This window comes from Panthera uncia, chromosome E1 (genome assembly GCF_023721935.1).
Source record: "Panthera uncia isolate 11264 chromosome E1, Puncia_PCG_1.0, whole genome shotgun sequence".
In the NCBI taxonomy this organism is placed as follows: Eukaryota; Metazoa; Chordata; class Mammalia; order Carnivora; family Felidae; genus Panthera; species Panthera uncia.
The window spans coordinates 24,218,942-24,236,278 of record NC_064814.1 but is presented as its reverse complement, the minus strand read 5'-3'; the positions used below and the strand labels follow the sequence as shown (position 1 = coordinate 24,236,278).

The window sequence follows — 17,337 nt, the reverse complement described above, 5'->3', positions numbered from 1 at the left end:
TATCCTGGGGCCCACTGTGAACATCGTTCCCTCTCATCTCTATCTCAGCTCTGCCCCCCGCAACCCTCCATCTGGCCCAAGGGAAGAGAGTAGGACCCTTCCGGACCCCCGTTATCTGCCCAAGCCTCCCCCGGGTGTCTGTTTCCCCCACCCCATCGCCACTCGCCTCCTGCTCTCACGCGGCGATTTGTACTGGATTAAGAGCAGAATCAGCTGGTTTTCAGCTAATTTCTCCTCCCACGAGTGATTGAGCTTCAAAACCCTGTTCATGTCACTGACACAAATCCCCCCGCCTGCCTGCCTGCCAGCCAATTTACTAGGAGCAATTGCCACTTTGCCCACCACCAGCTCTGTCTGCCCTCACTTATCTCACGGAGCCTTGCCTCTCCCTCTGTTCCCCCCTCCTCATCCTTCCATCCTTCCTCAGCCCAGGGCAGTGCTGCTTCTTAGCGGCCCTGGGGCGCGCAGGGAGCGGTGGGGTGGGGGTGGGGGGGCACTCATGCTCTTCAGAAATGGAAAAGTTAAGAGCAAAGCCAGTGGCCCGGGAGTTGGGAGTTGACCCCTGCCCAGGAGTAACCCCAGTGACCTCACACTGACTGTCACAGCTCTTGAAAAATGCAAACCTGGGGGCACCTGGGTGGCTCAGTTGGTGAAGTGTCCGACTCCTGATTTTAGCTCAGGTCATGATCTCATGGTTCGTGGGGTGGAGCCCCACGTCGGGCTCTGCACTGACAGCATGGAGCCTGCTTGGGGATCCTCTCTCTCTCTCTCTCTCTGCCCCTCCCCTGTTTGCTCTCTCTCTGTCTCAAAATAAATGTATAACCATTAAAAAAACAAAAAAGAAATAGGGGAAGTTAATTTTATTAATGTATTTTATGTGACCCAACATATCCAAAATATTACCATTTTAACACACAATCAATACGGAAAATATTAACGAGGCACTCTGCACTGGGTTTCTTCGTCTTCATACTGAGCCTTCAGAACCTCTGCGTATTTTACACTTTGAGCACATCTCAATTTGGTTGCTCAGTTTTCATCCGAAATACGTGATCTGTGTTTAGACTTCATCAAATTTACAGCTGCAAAGGTGGTGTCGGATACCCATGTTGTTCTACACGTACTTAAAAGTGTTCTAATAACTGATTTGGGGATCCGTTTTTAATTAAATGTAAATTAGATAAAATTAAATCCCATCAAATCAAAGGGGCGCCAGTCACTTTTCAAGAGCTCGCAGCCACCTGTGGTTCTTAGCACCCATGTTGGATACCTGCCCGGGAGAAGGGAGCGGCTTACCTCCCTGCCCCACCCCCCCACCCCCACGCACTTGACCCGTGGCCCAGGTGAGTCATGTGGTCCTCGAACTTCCGTTTTCCTCACCTGTAACGTGATGCCTGCGGCAACGTGTAATTGGAGGATTAACTGAGGCGCCTCGGGGAGAAGGCATCACAGTGATGTCCCTCACTGTGACTATTATCAAAATCAGCCAGGGCCCCTGGGTGGCTCAGTGGGTCAAATGTCCACCTTCAGCTCAGGTCATGATTTCGCGGTTTGTGAGTTTCAGCCCCACGTCGGGCTCTGTGCTGACAGCTTGGAGCCTGGAACCTGCTGCGGATTCTGTGTCTCCCTCTCTCTCTCTGCCCCTCCCCTGCTTGCACTCTGTCTCTCCCTCTCTCTCAAAAGTAAATAAAATTTACGGGGCGCCTGGGTGGCGCAGTCGGTTAAGCGTCCGACTTCAGCCAGGTCACGATCTCGCGGTCCGTGAGATCGAGCCCCGCGTCAGGCTCTGGGCTGACGGCTCGGAGCCTGGAGCCTGTTTCCGATTCTGTGTCTCCCTCTCTCTCTGCCCCTCCCCCGTTCATGCTTTGTCTCTCTCTGTCCCAAAAAAAAAAAAAAAAAAAAAAAACATTGAGAAAAAAAAAAAAGTAAATAAAATTTAGAAGAAAAAAACAAATCAGCCAGGGGCAGCAGGACCCAGCCCCAACCCCGGGTTCAATCCACATCAGGCACTCACAGGGAAGACACCCCTCCTCCTTGCTCTGGTTTGCATGTGATTTTCCTGGCTTGACCTTTGGGCTCCGTTCACCCCACTGTCTAGAGTATGGGTCCAATGAGGCAGATGTCCTGCATTCCATCTCCAGCCACAGCCAGCCGTCCTCCTCACCCTAGCTGGTCATCTGAAAACCTGCTTAGCCAGGAGCTGACAGTACAGGCCCCCCAGCCATGAGCACCTGTCAGTAGGATGTGTCCTGCCTGGGGCAAGTCCGTGCCACACAGGGCCATCTTGACATCCCCGGTCCACCCCAAGCTGTCCTCTGCTTTCACATCACCCCAAGAGCCTCCCTCTCCAAACAGGAGGCTGGTGAGGTCGGAGGGGAGCCAGGAAACAGGGGGGAGTGGGGAGGGGCAGAGGGCATTGGCTTGTCCATTTCAGGATCCAGAGACAGGGAGAGAGCCATGTGAGCACCGTGTGGGAGGCAGGTGTCAGAGAAGAGGTCACCAGAGCCAAATGTCCAGAGCAGTCGAAGAGAATCAGTGGAGAAAAGGGGATTTGCAACCAGGGGGTCACCGGTGACAGGGGAAGAGGAGTGCATGCAGGGGGCTTGGGGGAGAGGGGACAGGGATGCCGGTGGCAGCCAGGACCTGGTGGTGCTCAGAGGTATGTTCAGACAACTTCTGGCAGAGCTGATGGCAGCCAAGAGGGAGAGTTGTTTCCTTCTGTGCCCGAGTGAGGACTGAGCCAGAGAGATGATTTGGGGAGTGGCTAATGGCCTGGGTTTACAGCCTTGGAGACCCGGTCCCCATTCCTGGTTTTGTCCCTTGTTAGCAACTGCCATCGGGAAGTAAACTGCCTCACTGCTTTGGCCTCCTCCGTTTGTCTCTGCTTTCTCATCTATAAACGCGGGATGACGATAATGACCCACCTCCGGTGGCCGTTGTGATGAGCGTCGGTTAGCAGAGTGCCAGGACGGTGCCTGGGATGGTGCCTGGCACGGCACGTGGCCTCTTGCCCTCAGTCGCTGTGACTTTCACCTCCTGGGAGCCTCTGGGTCCATCACGTGGTTTGGTTGGGGTGGAAGATGGGAGACCAGGAATCTCTCCCTGAAGACAGGCAGGTAAATCCCAAGAAGGACAGCCTATCATTTATTAAGGACCTACTATGTGCCAAGTACTCTGCGCTCGCCCCAGACCAGCCTCGCCACCCCCACCAAGGCGCTTCTTCCCAGCATCCATCCCATGCACTTTAATACGATAAATGTCTAAGCATCGACCTGAGATCCTTCCAGACCATGCCCTGCATGAGGACAGACCCCTGCCTGTCTCGCTCAGTGGGGAGTCCCTGGTGCCTGGCACAGTCTGGCGTGGACTGAGCCCTCACCCAGAAAAGAGCTGTTGAGTGAGGGGCCGAACTCACATAACCCTGAGACACAGTCATTTTTATCCCCATTGTGTCACTGAGAAAATCAAGATCTGGCTGAGAACCCTCCCCACGCCAGGATGCCTGGGGCAGAACAAGGTTTCAGACCAAGTCTTCCTGACCCCCCAGGACCTCGGTGTGACCTCCAGGGTCCCTGGATAGGTGTCAGTCTCCCCTCCACCCCTCCCAAAGCTGACGAGTTGGCCCTGAGGCCCTGGGGTGGCCCTCATATTTTTAAACTCCGAGGGCTCTGTTTACCTGGCTCTGCGGTGGGGCACCCCTCTTGGGCTCTAACTGTCTCCTCCTCTTGCCCCATTAATCTGGACCGTGGTACCTGTGCGCCCCAGCATGTAATAAACAACTTAGAGCACACTTTTATGGATTCAGCTATATCAGCAGCTTTCAATCCGATCGCTCTTTATGGCACCTACATGAGGCTTTTATATTGTTGCAATTATTTTGCTTTATATGCTTCCTTTCTTCCCCCTTCATTTTACTTTTTTTTTTACATTTTATTCCCTTTCCCAGCAAAGCCTGGAGTCCAGGCAGGAAAAGCTGCCCAGGGCTGATCAGGGTGGCCGAGGGCCAACCAGGGTGGCCCAGAGCGACAGCGGGGCCGTGACCTGTTCTCCCCATCCTGTCACTGTCCACCCCCAGGGCTGGGGGTGTCATTATAGTCTGCTACCTCCAGAGTCTCCTGGAAAGGAGCCAACTGGATGGATTTTTCGTGAGAGAGAAAGCCCTCCGTGTTTGAACTTTCAGGAGCCCTGGCACAGGTGCACAGAGAGTACTTGAGTTTCTGTCAGCATTGGGCCAGTGCTGGCCCACAGAGATAAGAGCCTGGCCACTTCCTAAAGAACTCAAAAAATAGAAAAGGCAAAGCTGTTAGACGAGTTTGAGCTATCGTTTCGTTTGGTGTTTGTAGAGCTCACTCGTGACACGTTCTCTTTCATTTCGATCATCGTCCCCGAAGTTGTGCACGGATAGCCCTGGACCCATTCGTGCCTTCCCCCGTGAAATACACGTGAGGCCCCTACTACACGTCAGACATCGCCCTTGTCCTAGAAAGTAAGCATGAGCAAGACTGTGTTAGCTCAGGCTGCTGTAACCCGTTACCAGACCTGCGGCTTCAGCACAGGCAGTTTGGGAAGTCCAAGATCAAGGTACCAGCACGGCTGGGTTTTGCTGAGGCCTCTCTTCCGGCCTTGCACACAGCCGCCCTCTCGCCGTGTCCTCACGTGGCCAAGACAGAGTTCTGACGTCTCTTTCACTCCCGATGAGGGCGCCAGCCCTGTTGCATTAACGCCCCACCCTTATGGCCTCCTGGAACCCCCCCGTCTACTGGAGACCCCGTCTCCAAATACAGTCGCATGGGGGTTAGGGCTTCAACGTACGATCTGGAGGGGACAGAATTCGGTCCACAGCAACGATCCATGAGATTCCCACCTCACGGAATGTATTCGCTTCCTCGGGATGCTGTAACAAAGTACTGTAAACTGGGGAGGGGGCGGTTATAACACCAGAAATGTCCCCTCACAGGTTTTAGAGGCCAGAAGTATCGGCAGGCCTGTGCCCTCCCTGAAGGCTGGAGGGGAGGATCCTTTCCTGCCTCTCAGCTTCTGGTGGTAGTCCTCTGCACTCCTCGCCTCGGAGACACCTCGCTGCAGGCTCTGCCTCGAGGTCACCTGGCCTTCTCTTCTGTGTGTCTGTGTCTAAATTTCACTCCTCTTCTAAGGACAAGCCCTATTGGGCGCAAGGCCCACCCTGACACAGAAGGACCTCGTCTTAACTTGATTACGTCTGCAAAGACTCTGGTTCCCAATAAGGTCACGTTCACAGCTGCCGCGGACTTGAATGTGGGGGGATTACTAACCAGCCCAGTACAGGGAGTTTGCGTTCAGGTAGAAGACGTGACAAGTGGCGATGTAAGCCAACAAGATAAATGTGGGTGGAGGGAAGGATTTTGAAGGCAAAAACAGGACAAGGGGAGAAGGGGGAAGGTCTTGGCGGTCTCCAGCGGGCGCTCCCTGGACCCTGAAGAGAGGAGGAGGAGGGGTAAGAGGGTCCCTGGGGGCATGTCTGCAGGTTCGGCCGTGGCACTGCCCCGTGGTCACCCGCTCTGCTACATAAGGACAAAAGTCTTCCGTGGCATGAGCCTCTAATGGGGGCCGGGCAGAGATAGGATTTCCGACCCGTGTTTCCGGCTAACACCTGACCTCTCTCCAGATGTCGGGGGACCTGCAGACCCCATCGCCCCAACCATCATCATTCCTCCCAAGAACACCAGCGTGGTGGCCGGGACCTCGGAGGTGACCATGGAGTGCGTGGCCAACGCCAGGTGGGTAGCGAACTCCCCCTACTCCCCTTCGCCCTTAACTGCAGCCAGAGCACCTGACCTGTGGGCTCCAAGGGGACCAGTTCAGGAAGGCCCGGAAGTGTCGCATGAGGACCCCATGAAAGGAGATGGGGCCTTTGTCCTGGAGGAGGGGTGACGTGTGGACGTGCTGGCTACTTCCAGAGGGTTGTTGGGTATGAGCCGGGCGCGCTCGTTGTCCGTGGCCCAAAAGGAGAGACCGAGGCCCGAATGGAAGTTATGGGGCAGCGTATCTCAGCCCCGAATACTGAGGCCCCGCCTGTGGCCCTGAGAGCGACCTGGAAGGGACAGGTGACCTCCCTGCCACGCAGGCACGTGTGACAGGCATGCTGGGCTAAGAGACGGCTCGCATGATGGATTTGGCAGACCTGGTGTTGGGCACAATCGCAGCCCCCCTCTAGCCGTGCACGGCCCTCACTCCTCTCGCACAGGAAACAGTTAAATAATGACTGCGCCTCATCACGTGTGGCCGCAGTGCTGTGCCTTCCCACGCGATTTCCTTTCCTCCAACAACCGCCCAACAGAGCTGTCGCTACCCCGCAGGCCAGAGAGGGCAAGCGACCTGCCTGAGACCACCCAGCTGGCCAACAGCAAGGTTGCCATACCACAGGCCACCCCCTCGGGGCCCAGGGCCATGCTCGGGGCCTCAGTCTCCTCAACTGTAAAATGGGAAGGATTTGAGCACCCACCTCCCCGGGGGAGCATGTGGGTAGAGTGCTGGACCCAGCCTGACCCGACACCTCTTAAGTGCTCCAGAAAGATGCTCCGAGGTGATGGGTGGGTAGTCAGACCAGCGACCCCGAGGTCACATCCAGTTGAAGATTCCCGGAGAGCCACGTTCCTAAGCATAGGCTCCCGGAGACCCAGGTTTTCCGCAAGTGCGGGAAAGGCCGCGGGATGCAGAGGAACTCGCTAAGGACACAGAGAACGCCTATAAGAGCCTGCCTAACGTCACTGGAGCCAGCGTTGCCCAGACCCGCTCCATCACAGGGCCCTTTTCTGCGGGACCCCGCTGCACACCCCGTGGGGTTGGCACAGACCCCTCCAGGATCCGCCAGGCGCTGAACGGGAGAGCAGGCCACACCCAATCTCCGGGGGCTTTGGGGGGGGACAGGGTCGGTGAGGAGGGTGCCCGATTCGCCCTCTGTCTAACTCAGGAGGTGGGTATGTCCGTCTGCCTGCCTTTCTCCCTCCAAACCTTGGGCGATTCTCTCTCATTCCTCTTTGTCATGTTGCCCGGCGTTCTGGCCGCTCCTGCCTGCCGGCTTCTGTTTGGACGGGGCGCAGCACAAGGGGGGCAGAGGGGCAAGACGCGCGGCTTGGGGTGCAGGGTGCTGCTCCTGCACTCGGGAGCCCCGTGTCCCCGGTGGGTGCCGGGCTGAGCTAATCCACCTGTATTACAGCGTCCCCATGACCGCAACCCCAGGGGGCACAGGTGCCCCCATTTCACAGACAAGGAAACCGAGGTCCAGAGTGCTGAAGGGCTTGTACCTCTAGGAAGTAGCAGGGGCTGGGGCCCCGGGCTGGCACTCCCGCACACCCCTGCCCTGGCCCTCAGGTTTCTGGAAGCCCCTGTGGCTGAGAACCTGCCTCCCTCACCCCCTCCAGGCCCCTGATCAAGCTGCACATCATCTGGAAGAAAGATGGGGTGCCGCTGTCGGGGGGCATCAGCGACTACAACCGTCGGCTTACCATCCCGGGCCCCACGGGCAGTGACGCCGGCTACTACGAGTGCGAGGCCGCCCTGCGCAGCAGCAGCATCCCCTCTGTCGTCCGTGGAGCCTACTTGTCTGTGCTGGGTGAGCTGGGGCAGGGCTGCTGGGGCTCCCCGCCCAGGGCTAGGGGCATGGCTGGGCATCCCAAGCAGTGGCTGTATCCTACGGGCAGTATGGCTGGGTGACCGGAGCAGGGGCTGTATCAAAAGGAGCATGGCTCTGAGCCCCTCCTCTGGTCCCTCCTCCTGCAGAACCTCCCCAGTTTGTCAAGGAGCCAGACAGACACATCACAGCAGAGATGGAGAAAGTGATGGACATTCCCTGTCGGGCCAAAGGTAACACAGCGGCATGGTCAATGGGGAACAAGGACCCCCGCGCCCAGACCCTCAGCCTTTCCTGTCCCTGTCGCAAACTTTTCTAAATTCCACTTCCTTCTCCAGGCATCGTCACTGAGCAGAGAGTTAGTCTGGCTGTGAGCAGACGCCCCAGGAAACAAACAGGCCAAATTACCATAATCTCAGGACTGGAAATCAACCCACGTTACCCTAACTTGAGGGTTACAAATGAATCCAAATTACCGTAATTTCAGGATAGGTGACAGACCGAAATTGCCCGTAATTCCAGAGTTGGAGACAATGTCAGAACTGTTAGAACGTGTGAGTGTGTTTCGCCCGAGATGGGTCTCATGAGCTCCACCTGGTTTCTGGTCCATTTTGCTCCATTTTCTCCCCTACTCTTTTCTACTTAACCCCCCTAGTCAGAGCTCCTGGAGAATTTCCACTCTTCCCATCCCCAGCCTCCCTCTTTCTGGCTCGGCTGAGCTACAAGGCAGCCCCAAAACCGGGCTGGCATCCAGGGTGATCGGATGATAGGAGAGGGCGTCCACCATGGAACGTGGTGTCATTTGAGCAAAGAGGCAGAACGTAGCTCAGGCAAGGAGAGTCGCAGAGGAGGGAGGGAGGAAGGACTCCCCTTCTGAGCCCACGCGAGGGGAAGGCCAAGATCCATTCGTTCACCCAACAGACACCTTCGGAGGGTTTTCCACGTGCCAATACTGCTCTTGGGCTGGGGAGATACAGAATGAACCCAACAGCCAGCCAAATGCTGGCTCTTACGAAACTTAACGTTCTTCGAAGGCAGGCAGACCAACCCATGAGCAAATAAAGATACTTTATTTCATTTCATCGAATATGTCATGGGTTGTGAGATGCCCCATTATTTTATGTGCCACTAAGAAAGAAAAAAGACTACCAATGAAATGATGATGTGCTTTCGATAGGAAGACGCCTTTGTCTCGGAGATGTTACCACGTGAAAGAATGTGTGTGCCCCGTGGAAAGGGTGAAATACAGCGTCGTAGAATGTCAGGGTTGAAAAAGAGCTGGGAAGGAGAAGCAAGCAGGTGTAGGGGGCTTGGGGCCACGAGTGCTCTTTCGGATGGAGGGTGGGAGCTCACCTGGGGAAGTCACATTTGAGCTGGGACCCAGAGGGAGAGAGGGGAGGCTGGGGATACGTGCGAGAAGACCATGCCAGGCCCAGGGGTGTGTGGCTTGGGCAAGGCTGAGAGACGGGGAGCCCCTGTTCACCTCCCTGTGCAGACCAGGTAGGAGAGGGCTCCCGAGAAGCACCAGCCTCCTCTGTGTGCTGCTCGACACGGGACTCTGTGTTCATGTGGGCTTGGGAAAACAACCCCCGTTGGAGGTTCTCAAAATACATAAAAGTCTCTGCTAAATTAAATTGCAGTTAGGGCACCAGGGTGGCTCGGTCGGGTAAGCGTCCAGCTTCAGCTCAGGTCACGATCTCACAGTTCATGGGTTTGAGCCCCACGTCCGGCTCCGTGCTGACGGCTCAGAGCCCGGAGCCTGCTTCGGATTCTCTGTCTCCCTCTCTCTCTGCCCCTCCCCTGCTCATGCTCTGTCTGTCTCTCTCTCAAAAATACATAAGCCTTAAAAAAATTTAATTCCAGTTAAAAATTAATTTATGAGGCGTCTGGGTGGCTCAGTAGGTTGAGGGTCCCAGCTCTTAATTTTGGCTCAGGTCATGATTCCAGAGTCATGGGATCGAGCCCCTCATCAGGCTCCACGCTGTGCATGGAGCCTACTTAAGATTCTGTGTCTCCCTCTTCCTCTGCCCCTCCCCTGCTCTCGCTCTCTTTCTTTAAAAAAAATTTTTTTTTGATTCATTTGTCCCATCCACCATTTCCAAGCTAAACTAATCCAGCTAAATTTTCTCGGAACCCCTGCTCTTATAAGAACTTGAGAAATGCCACCCCGAGAACATTTTTCACCTCCTCCAAGACCATTAGCAGCCCCTCTAAGAAGGTTCTAGGGAGCAGGACACACAGGGACACCCTCCCCATGCAGACTTCCAGGCACCCCTCAGAGGCAGGAGGGAGGGAGCCTGGAGGTGGGCTGACTGTGGGCCCACGTGTCCCCCTAGGTGTGCCACCGCCTTCCATCACCTGGTACAAGGACGCGGCCGTGGTGGAGGTGGGGAGGCTGAACCGATTCCGGCAGCGTGGTGATGGGGGCCTGCAGATCAGCGGGCTGGTGCCCGACGACACCGGCATGTTCCAGTGCTTTGCCCGCAACGCGGCCGGCGAGGTGCAGACCTCTACCTACCTGGCTGTCACCAGTAAGTTGGGCCTCTGCTGTCCTGCCCCGGAGTCCCTCCCGCTCCCAGGATGCAGCCTTCCTCCAAGCCAGCAGCCTCTCGAGAAAAGATGCTGCGTTTTGCAGAGCTAGGATTCCAGAAAACTCAGCAGCGGGGGCGGCCCTAGCCGGTTGCGCCCACTGCTCTCCCAGCCTGGGTCTGGCGCTCCAGGACCCTGAGCCGTGGAGGGGTTCACGGGCTCTTGGAGAGAAGCGTCTGTGAGGCCACGTCTTGCTCTGGCCTCGCAGCTGCCCCTGGCCTCCTGGACAGGGCTGAAGCCACCCCGTCCCCACTGAGAAGACTCGCTTACTTCTCCAGAGAGACCCAGGGCTTTCATCTCAGTCCCTCCTTCAAACCTTTTGCCCTCTTGGAGTCTCTTGGCGGGGAGCATAGCTCTCCCGCCCTCTTCACGGAGCTGCGTTCACAGCCAATGCCACATGAGTGGCCACACCGTCGATGGCAGAGCTCTGTGCACGTGCAAAGCGCCGCTGGGTTCCTTGTCTCAGCAGCAAGAGGGTGTGTGGTCTTGGGCCTCCCGGAGTCCCTCGGGGGAGGCCCTCAGTCCCACAGAGGTCCCCCCGAACGGGGCGGCCGTGGGGCAGAGGGCCAGCTGGGTTGGCCCCAAAACGGCACTGGGGACGGAAAGGCTGCCGTCTCGCTTCTTGCTTCCGAGAAGTGTGGGCGAAGCCGGCGCTGGTCCGTATCTAAGCTCTGCTCCCATGCACGTCTGCCCCTGAGGGCCGGGCCAGGGAAGGCCAGCGCAAAGCGAGAACGCTGTGCTGCATCTTGAAGAACCACAGCTCGACCGGGCTGTGGACTCTCCAGGGCCAGGCCTCGTGCAGAGTGGGCAGTGTTCTCCTATTGGCCATAACCGTTTTTTCTGTCAGGAACCCAGAGCCTCGATGTCCTGTGCAGTGAAGGAGGCATCATGGCGGGTGTGAGCCACCCTCGGGGGTCCTCCCTTTTCCCCCAGATGGAGGCCGAAGAATCAAGGCAGAAGGGCTGGTGTAGCCTGGGTCCTGCCACAGGGCAGGTGGTGCAGGGAGCCCCGGAGGGCCTTCCGGGCTTTTCTCCGGTGCTGGGGTCCCATCGGGACACCTGCGTCCTTCTTGGTGGCAGGGGCAGGATGAGCACCTGGCCCTCTAGCGGTGGGGGCTCCTCCGGGGTGTAGCTGAGAGGCTCCACTGTCTCCTTTTGCAGGCATCGCCCCCAACATCACCAGGGGCCCCTTGGACAGCACAGTGATCGATGGCATGTCAGTCGTGCTGGCTTGCGAGACTTCGGGAGCGCCCCGGCCGGCCATCACTTGGCAGAAAGGTAGATGGGACTGATCTCCTTTGGAGGGTGTGGCCGTGTGACAGCCTAGGGCAGTCCTCAGAGCTCAGTTCTGGAGACAGCCGGGTCGGGTTCCCTATGTACAGTTGTGAAGGTCGTGCACTGCACACCCCCAGGGGCGGGGCGTCTTTCACACCACAGTATGCACCACATGCCGCCCCGCTGGGCTCAAGGCCCGGCTCTGCAGCTCCAGAGACTTGTGACCTTGGGTGAATCATTTACTCACTCGGAGCCTCGGGGTCCCCGTCTGTAAACTGAGGACAATGGGACCATATACCTTGGGTCAGCATGAGGACGAAACAAGAGCCAGCACTGTGCCTCGGCAGTGGGGAAGCCCAGTGAATGGCCGCTGTTTGACGGTCCGTATTACGGTGGTGGTGGCCGTCCGTGCAAGCGGGAGACCATCCCTGCCCCCACGGCAGCGCGGAGGGCTCCCGACACCCGAGCCAGCGAAGCTCAGGCGGTCCCGCCCTCGGTGGCTCCTCCGCGGCTCTGGTTCCACACCTCGCCTTCCCAGCTCTCCCCGTGTGCACACACGTGTGCGTGCACCTGCAGTCACTCCCTCGCACCTCCCAAGTCTGCGTGGAGGAAGCTTCTCCCTAGGACTCACCTGCCCCCCTCCCCCGGGCCTCCCCACGCCGCCCCCCACAGCTCAGTTTCTCCACCTCCTTATATACAAGAAAACCTGCCCCTTCGTTCCGCTCGTTGCCTGCCGCCCCGCAAAGGCCCCGGCTTCGGTTTGGCCCGCCGCTGTCTTCCTGGGGCCCAGGCCGGAGACTGACACATGGTAGCTGCTCAATAAATATTTGTGGGGTGAGTGGAGGCACAGCCAGGCGCGGGTATGGACACAAATAAACACGCTCACCCGACACGCTCACTGGTTCAGCGTTCCTGCCCGTGGGTGCAAAGCGAGACACCCACAGGCTTGCACATGAAGATACCCCTCTGCACGGACAGGTGGGATTGTCTTTAAAATAGATACAGTCTCGGGCTCATCTCCCTCCCTCACCCCCAGGCACCAGGCCTCCCCAGGTCCCACCGCAGAGGGAGGCCTGGCCCACCCTGTCCCTGTCCACCCCTCCCCGCCCCCGCTCCTTGCTGCTCCCCCCCCCCCACCCATCACTTCCCTCCGCTCCCCTGAAGGTGACTCTCCAGAAGCATCCTGCCGCAGGATGCCCGTCACCACCTTGTCAGAGCTGTCTGCCCCCTCCCCCCACCCCCACCCCCCCGGCCCGGGTGCCAGCTGTCTCCAAGAGCTGTGCCTGGCTGCTCCAGGAGACCGTCCCTGGCCTTCTCCGGCGAAGGGCAGACGGCGCGGTGGGTGGAGAGAGAGAGACGCCAGGAGACCCGGGCTCTGTGACCGAGCGCCCTCGTGCCTGTCACCACGTCAGAAACCCCCCTGGGCCTCCAGCCCCCCCCAGCCCTGCCCCCACCTCCGCGGCCCTCCCAGTCTTTCTAAAGCTGGGGGCCTGCCCGAGACCACCTGCCCGGGGCCGCCAGGGAGAGGGCTCACGCCGTGTCAGAGTGCCGGGGGCTGCGTGGACGCGCATAGCCGGCCGCACCCCGAGCCCACCCCGTGTCGCCCTCAGGGGAGCGTATCCTGGCCAGCGGCTCCGTCCAGCTGCCTCGATTCACGCTGCTGGAGTCGGGCAGCCTGCTCGTCAGCCCCACGCGCATCTCTGACGCCGGGACCTACACCTGCTTGGCCACCAACTCTCGGGGGGTCGACGAAGCCTCGGCCGACCTGGTCGTGTGGGGTGAGTGTGCACAGTGCCTTCACACGTCCGTGCGTGAGTGTGTGCCGAGCACAGTGTCCCCCTGCCGGCACCTGCACACCCGCACGTCGGTCCCGCCAGGGGCGCTTCTTCCGAGAGAAGGGCTCGGACGAATGAATGACTGCAGAGGGAAGGCCGGGCTTCTGCCGATGGTGCCACGAGAGCGAGGGCTCTCGCCGCGCGTGGCCGAGTGAGAACAGAGAGGCGGTGGGCAGCTGTCTTCAACGTTAGGACAGCAGTCAGCACCCCCGTTCCGTAAAAGGCCAGAGAGTAACTATTTTAGGCTGCGTGGGCTGGACGGCCTCTGTCCCGACTCCTCGACTGACTTTCCTGTTTCAGCAAGGAAGCAGCCAGAGGGCACGGCTGGGTTCCGATGCTAATGGCTTTGGTAGCCAAAGAGGCTACCGGCTGGACTCGGCCCCCGACCGTAGTGCTCTGAGCCCTGCTTTAAGGAAGCGAATCAAGCCCCTTGTGCGGTCAGATTGCACCACTGGGGATCCACGCCCAAGACAGACGTGCCTGCGGGCCACCTGGGGAGGCTGAACACCCATGGGCTCGAATGCCGTGCAGCAGGGGATGCTGTTTTTACGCTGGCTAGACCACCGATGTACTGGGACCATGGGCCCCCGATCACCCTCAGATTTCCGTTTGTGTATCCCTCACTCGGGTTCGTGGGGGCAGGATTAAACGAGCCCCCGCCACGAACGTGGCTTTCAAGAATTCAAGCACCACGGAGGCACATTGTTCCCTTAACGCTCTGGGACATCGGCCGCGGTAGACCTGTCCACGTGCGGGGCCTGCCTCCGCCTACCCGTCGAACTCAGCCACTCGGGCTCGGTTTACCCGAAGGCGCCCTTCCCACACACCTGAATCTCACCTGTTACTCCGGCTCTACACCCCCTTCTCACCACCCTGTCTCCCTGCCCTCTTTCAGCCCGGACCCGCATCACCAAGCCTCCCCAGGACCAGAGTGTCATCAAGGGCACCCAGGCCTCCATGGTGTGCGGAGTGACCCATGACCCCCGAGTGACCGTCAGGTACTCCCTCTGCTGTGACCCCATGGAGGCAAAAGGGGAGGGCAGCTTGTGGCCAGTATCACTGCCAAAGCAGCCGGCAGCGAGGCTGGAAGGGGCCGGCCACTGACGCCACTCGGGAGTCCTGGCCCCCACGGCTCTGGAGGCAGCTGCATCCTGGGGCGCCATCTGGTGGCCATTGGGCATATGACAGTCTAACAGCCACACCAAATGCCCACCCCCCACCGCCGGAAGCCAAGGTTGCCCGTAAGGGTTCCTAGACATTTTGACACACATCCATCCTCGGCCAATCCACTGCGGGCCTCCAGTTTGAGAAACACCTCCTCGAACATTAAACATTGATATTTAGGGCAGTCGTCATGTGCTGCCGGCACAAACGCAAGCAGTGAGCCTTGAAATCACAGAGATGTAGTTAATATGTTGTCAACACATGATTCAGAATATGCTTATTCCTGGGATTATTCAATTTTTGGAAAAAAAAAATATACCAACCATAAAAATGTTCTCCAAGAGAACCCACATGTTCCTCCCCATAGAATACTGCTGTGAGTCTCAGTTCTATACATAAGTAGCTATAATTTTAGCACCCATTAATTGAAAAATTTTATAATAAAAAAAACTATGGTTAATTCAGTAACACTTTAAAATAAGTTGGCGTTTTATTTATTAAAACGTCATCTATTATTTGGAAAATACTTGCATATTTTATTCATTCTCTAGACGATTCTTTTTTTTTTTTAAGTTTATTTATTTTTGAGAGAGAGAGAGAGCACAAGCAGGGAAGAGGCAAAGAGAGAGAGGGAGACACAGAATCTGAAGCGGGGTCCAGGCTCCGAGCTGTCAGCACAGAGCCCGATGCAGGGCTTGAACTCATGAACCGTGAGATCATGACCTGAGCCGAAGTCGGACACTTAACCGGCTGAGCCACCCAGGCGCCCCCATTCTCCAGACAGTCCTTCATTGACAAAGGGATTCGTGGATCTCTTGCAATATAGCCGCAGGCCCACCTTCCAAGGACCTCCAGGGACCCACAGATGGAAAACTGTGTTCTGATGCACTGGAGGGGTCCTCACCTCAGAATGGAATTCTCCATGCAGCACAGTTTTTTCTAGATGGGAAGAGAGAGAACAGAACTGGTCCCTCAGCATTTGCAGCCTGTGCCCAAAGTCACCCCACATCTCCCACCCCTTCCTTGGACTTGAAAACCCTGTCCCAGCTTCAGGGAATACACATGGGGCTCCCTGACCAGACAGGCTAGGAAGGACCCAAGCAACCAAATCAAATAAAGTGGCGGAACAGTTTCCAGAACAGTCTCAGGAGAGAACTCTTCCGTTTGGTATCCGAGGCCAGATCTAGACCCACTCTGAGAAATCCAGCCGGGCAACGATGACTGCTAATCCGTATTTCTGTTGGCCTTTTTTCTTACTGCATGGCTAATAGATATCCTGTATAGAAGGAAAATATAGAAAATGCAGATAAGCCCCAAAAACTAGGGAGGGAGAGAGAGAGAGAAAAAAAAAAAAAAAGAAGGAAAAAAGTAAGTTTCCTGTTTCTCTCAGAGATAGTTAAATTTGGGGTGTAATTTGTAAAAAACTGGAAACAGAATTCCTTAGTCTGTTTCCAGGTTTTTACAAATGACACCCAAATATTAATATTTGGTAAGAACCTTAAGAACCTGTTGTGACTCTCTTTCCCTGTCGATGAATATTTTCATATAAACTCCATTACCTGATTCTTCACATGTCCATTGTGTGGCTGTAATGGAATTTATGTTACCAATTCCCTAATGCTGGATATTTGGATTGTTTTTTAATTTTGCTAATATTAAGAAACATTAACGATGCACATCCTTGTAATTATTTTTGCACGGCTTTGATTTCCTGAGGACTATTTTTTTTTAATTTGTTTAATGTTTATTTATTTTTGAGAGAGAGAGAGACAGAGTGTGAGTGGGGGAGGGGCAGAGGGAGAGGGAGACACAGAATCGGAAGCAGGCTCCGGGCTCCAAGCTGTCAGCACAGACCCTGACGCAGGGCTTGAACTCATGAACTGCAACATCATGACCTGAGCCGAAGTCACATGCTTAACTGACTGAGCCACCCGTGCACCCGCTAGTACGGGATTATTTTTATTTATTATTATTTTTTTACATATACTTTTTTAAAAGCTTTTTTTTAATGTTTAATTATTTTTGAGAAAGAGAGAGACAGAGACAGGGACAGAGTGCAAGCAGGGGAGGGGCAGAGAGAGAGGGAGACGCAGAATCGGAAGCAGGCTCCGGGCTCTGAGCTGTCAGCACAGAGCCCGACGCGGGGCTCGAACTCACGGACCACGAGATCATGACCTGAGCTGAAGTTGGACATTTAACCGACCGAGCCACCCAGGTGCCCCCTATCTAATATCATTTAAAATCACTCGTCAAAATTGTTTAATAGCCAGCTATATAATAACAGATAATTTTGGAAAATTTATACCCTGAGTTAAATGAACCCACTGGTTGTTTTTTTTCCCTTCTTTCTTTCTTTCTTCCTTCCTTTCTCCCTTCCTTCCTTCCTTTCTCCCTTCCTTCCTTCCTTTCTTCCTTCCTTCCTTCCTCCCTTCCTTCCTTTCTCCCTTCCTTCCTTCCTCCCTTCCTTCCTTTCTCCCTTCCTTCCTTTCTTTCTTTCTTCCTTCCTTCCTTTCCTTCCTTCCTTTCCTCTTTCTTTCTTTCTTCTTTACTCCTTCCTTCCTTCCTTTCCTCCTTTCTTCCTTCCTTCCTTTCTTTCCCCCTTCCTTCCTCCCTTCCTTCCTTTCTTCCTTCCTTCCTTTCTTCCTTCCTTCCTTCCTCCCTTCCTTCCTTTCTCCCTTCCTTCCTTCCTCCCTTCCTTCCTTTCTTCCTTCCTTCCTTTCTTCCTTCCTTCCTCCCTTCCTTCCTTCCTCCATTCCTTCCTTTCTTCCTTTCTTCCTTCCTTCCTTCCTCCCTTCCTTCTTTTCTCCCTTCCTTTCTTCCTTCCTTCCTTCCTTTCTTCCTTCCTTCCTTCCTTTCTTCCTTCCTT

At 56.1% G+C, this 17,337-nt stretch overlaps 1 protein-coding gene across 2 annotated transcripts in view; it reads left to right on the top strand.

The window, feature by feature from the left end:
- Nucleotides 1-17,337, top strand: part of SDK2 (sidekick cell adhesion molecule 2) — a 265,790-nt gene that overhangs the window by 172,672 nt on the left and 75,781 nt on the right. For both annotated transcript variants that reach the window (XM_049637694.1, XM_049637693.1), the window contains 7 exons: nucleotides 5,645-5,756; nucleotides 7,401-7,591; nucleotides 7,759-7,842; nucleotides 9,946-10,140; nucleotides 11,359-11,475; nucleotides 13,083-13,250; nucleotides 14,203-14,305. In XM_049637694.1, coding sequence (XP_049493651.1) covers nucleotides 5,645-5,756; nucleotides 7,401-7,591; nucleotides 7,759-7,842; nucleotides 9,946-10,140; nucleotides 11,359-11,475; nucleotides 13,083-13,250; nucleotides 14,203-14,305 — 970 coding nt within the window. The remainder of the gene's footprint in view (nucleotides 1-5,644; nucleotides 5,757-7,400; nucleotides 7,592-7,758; nucleotides 7,843-9,945; nucleotides 10,141-11,358; nucleotides 11,476-13,082; nucleotides 13,251-14,202; nucleotides 14,306-17,337) is intronic.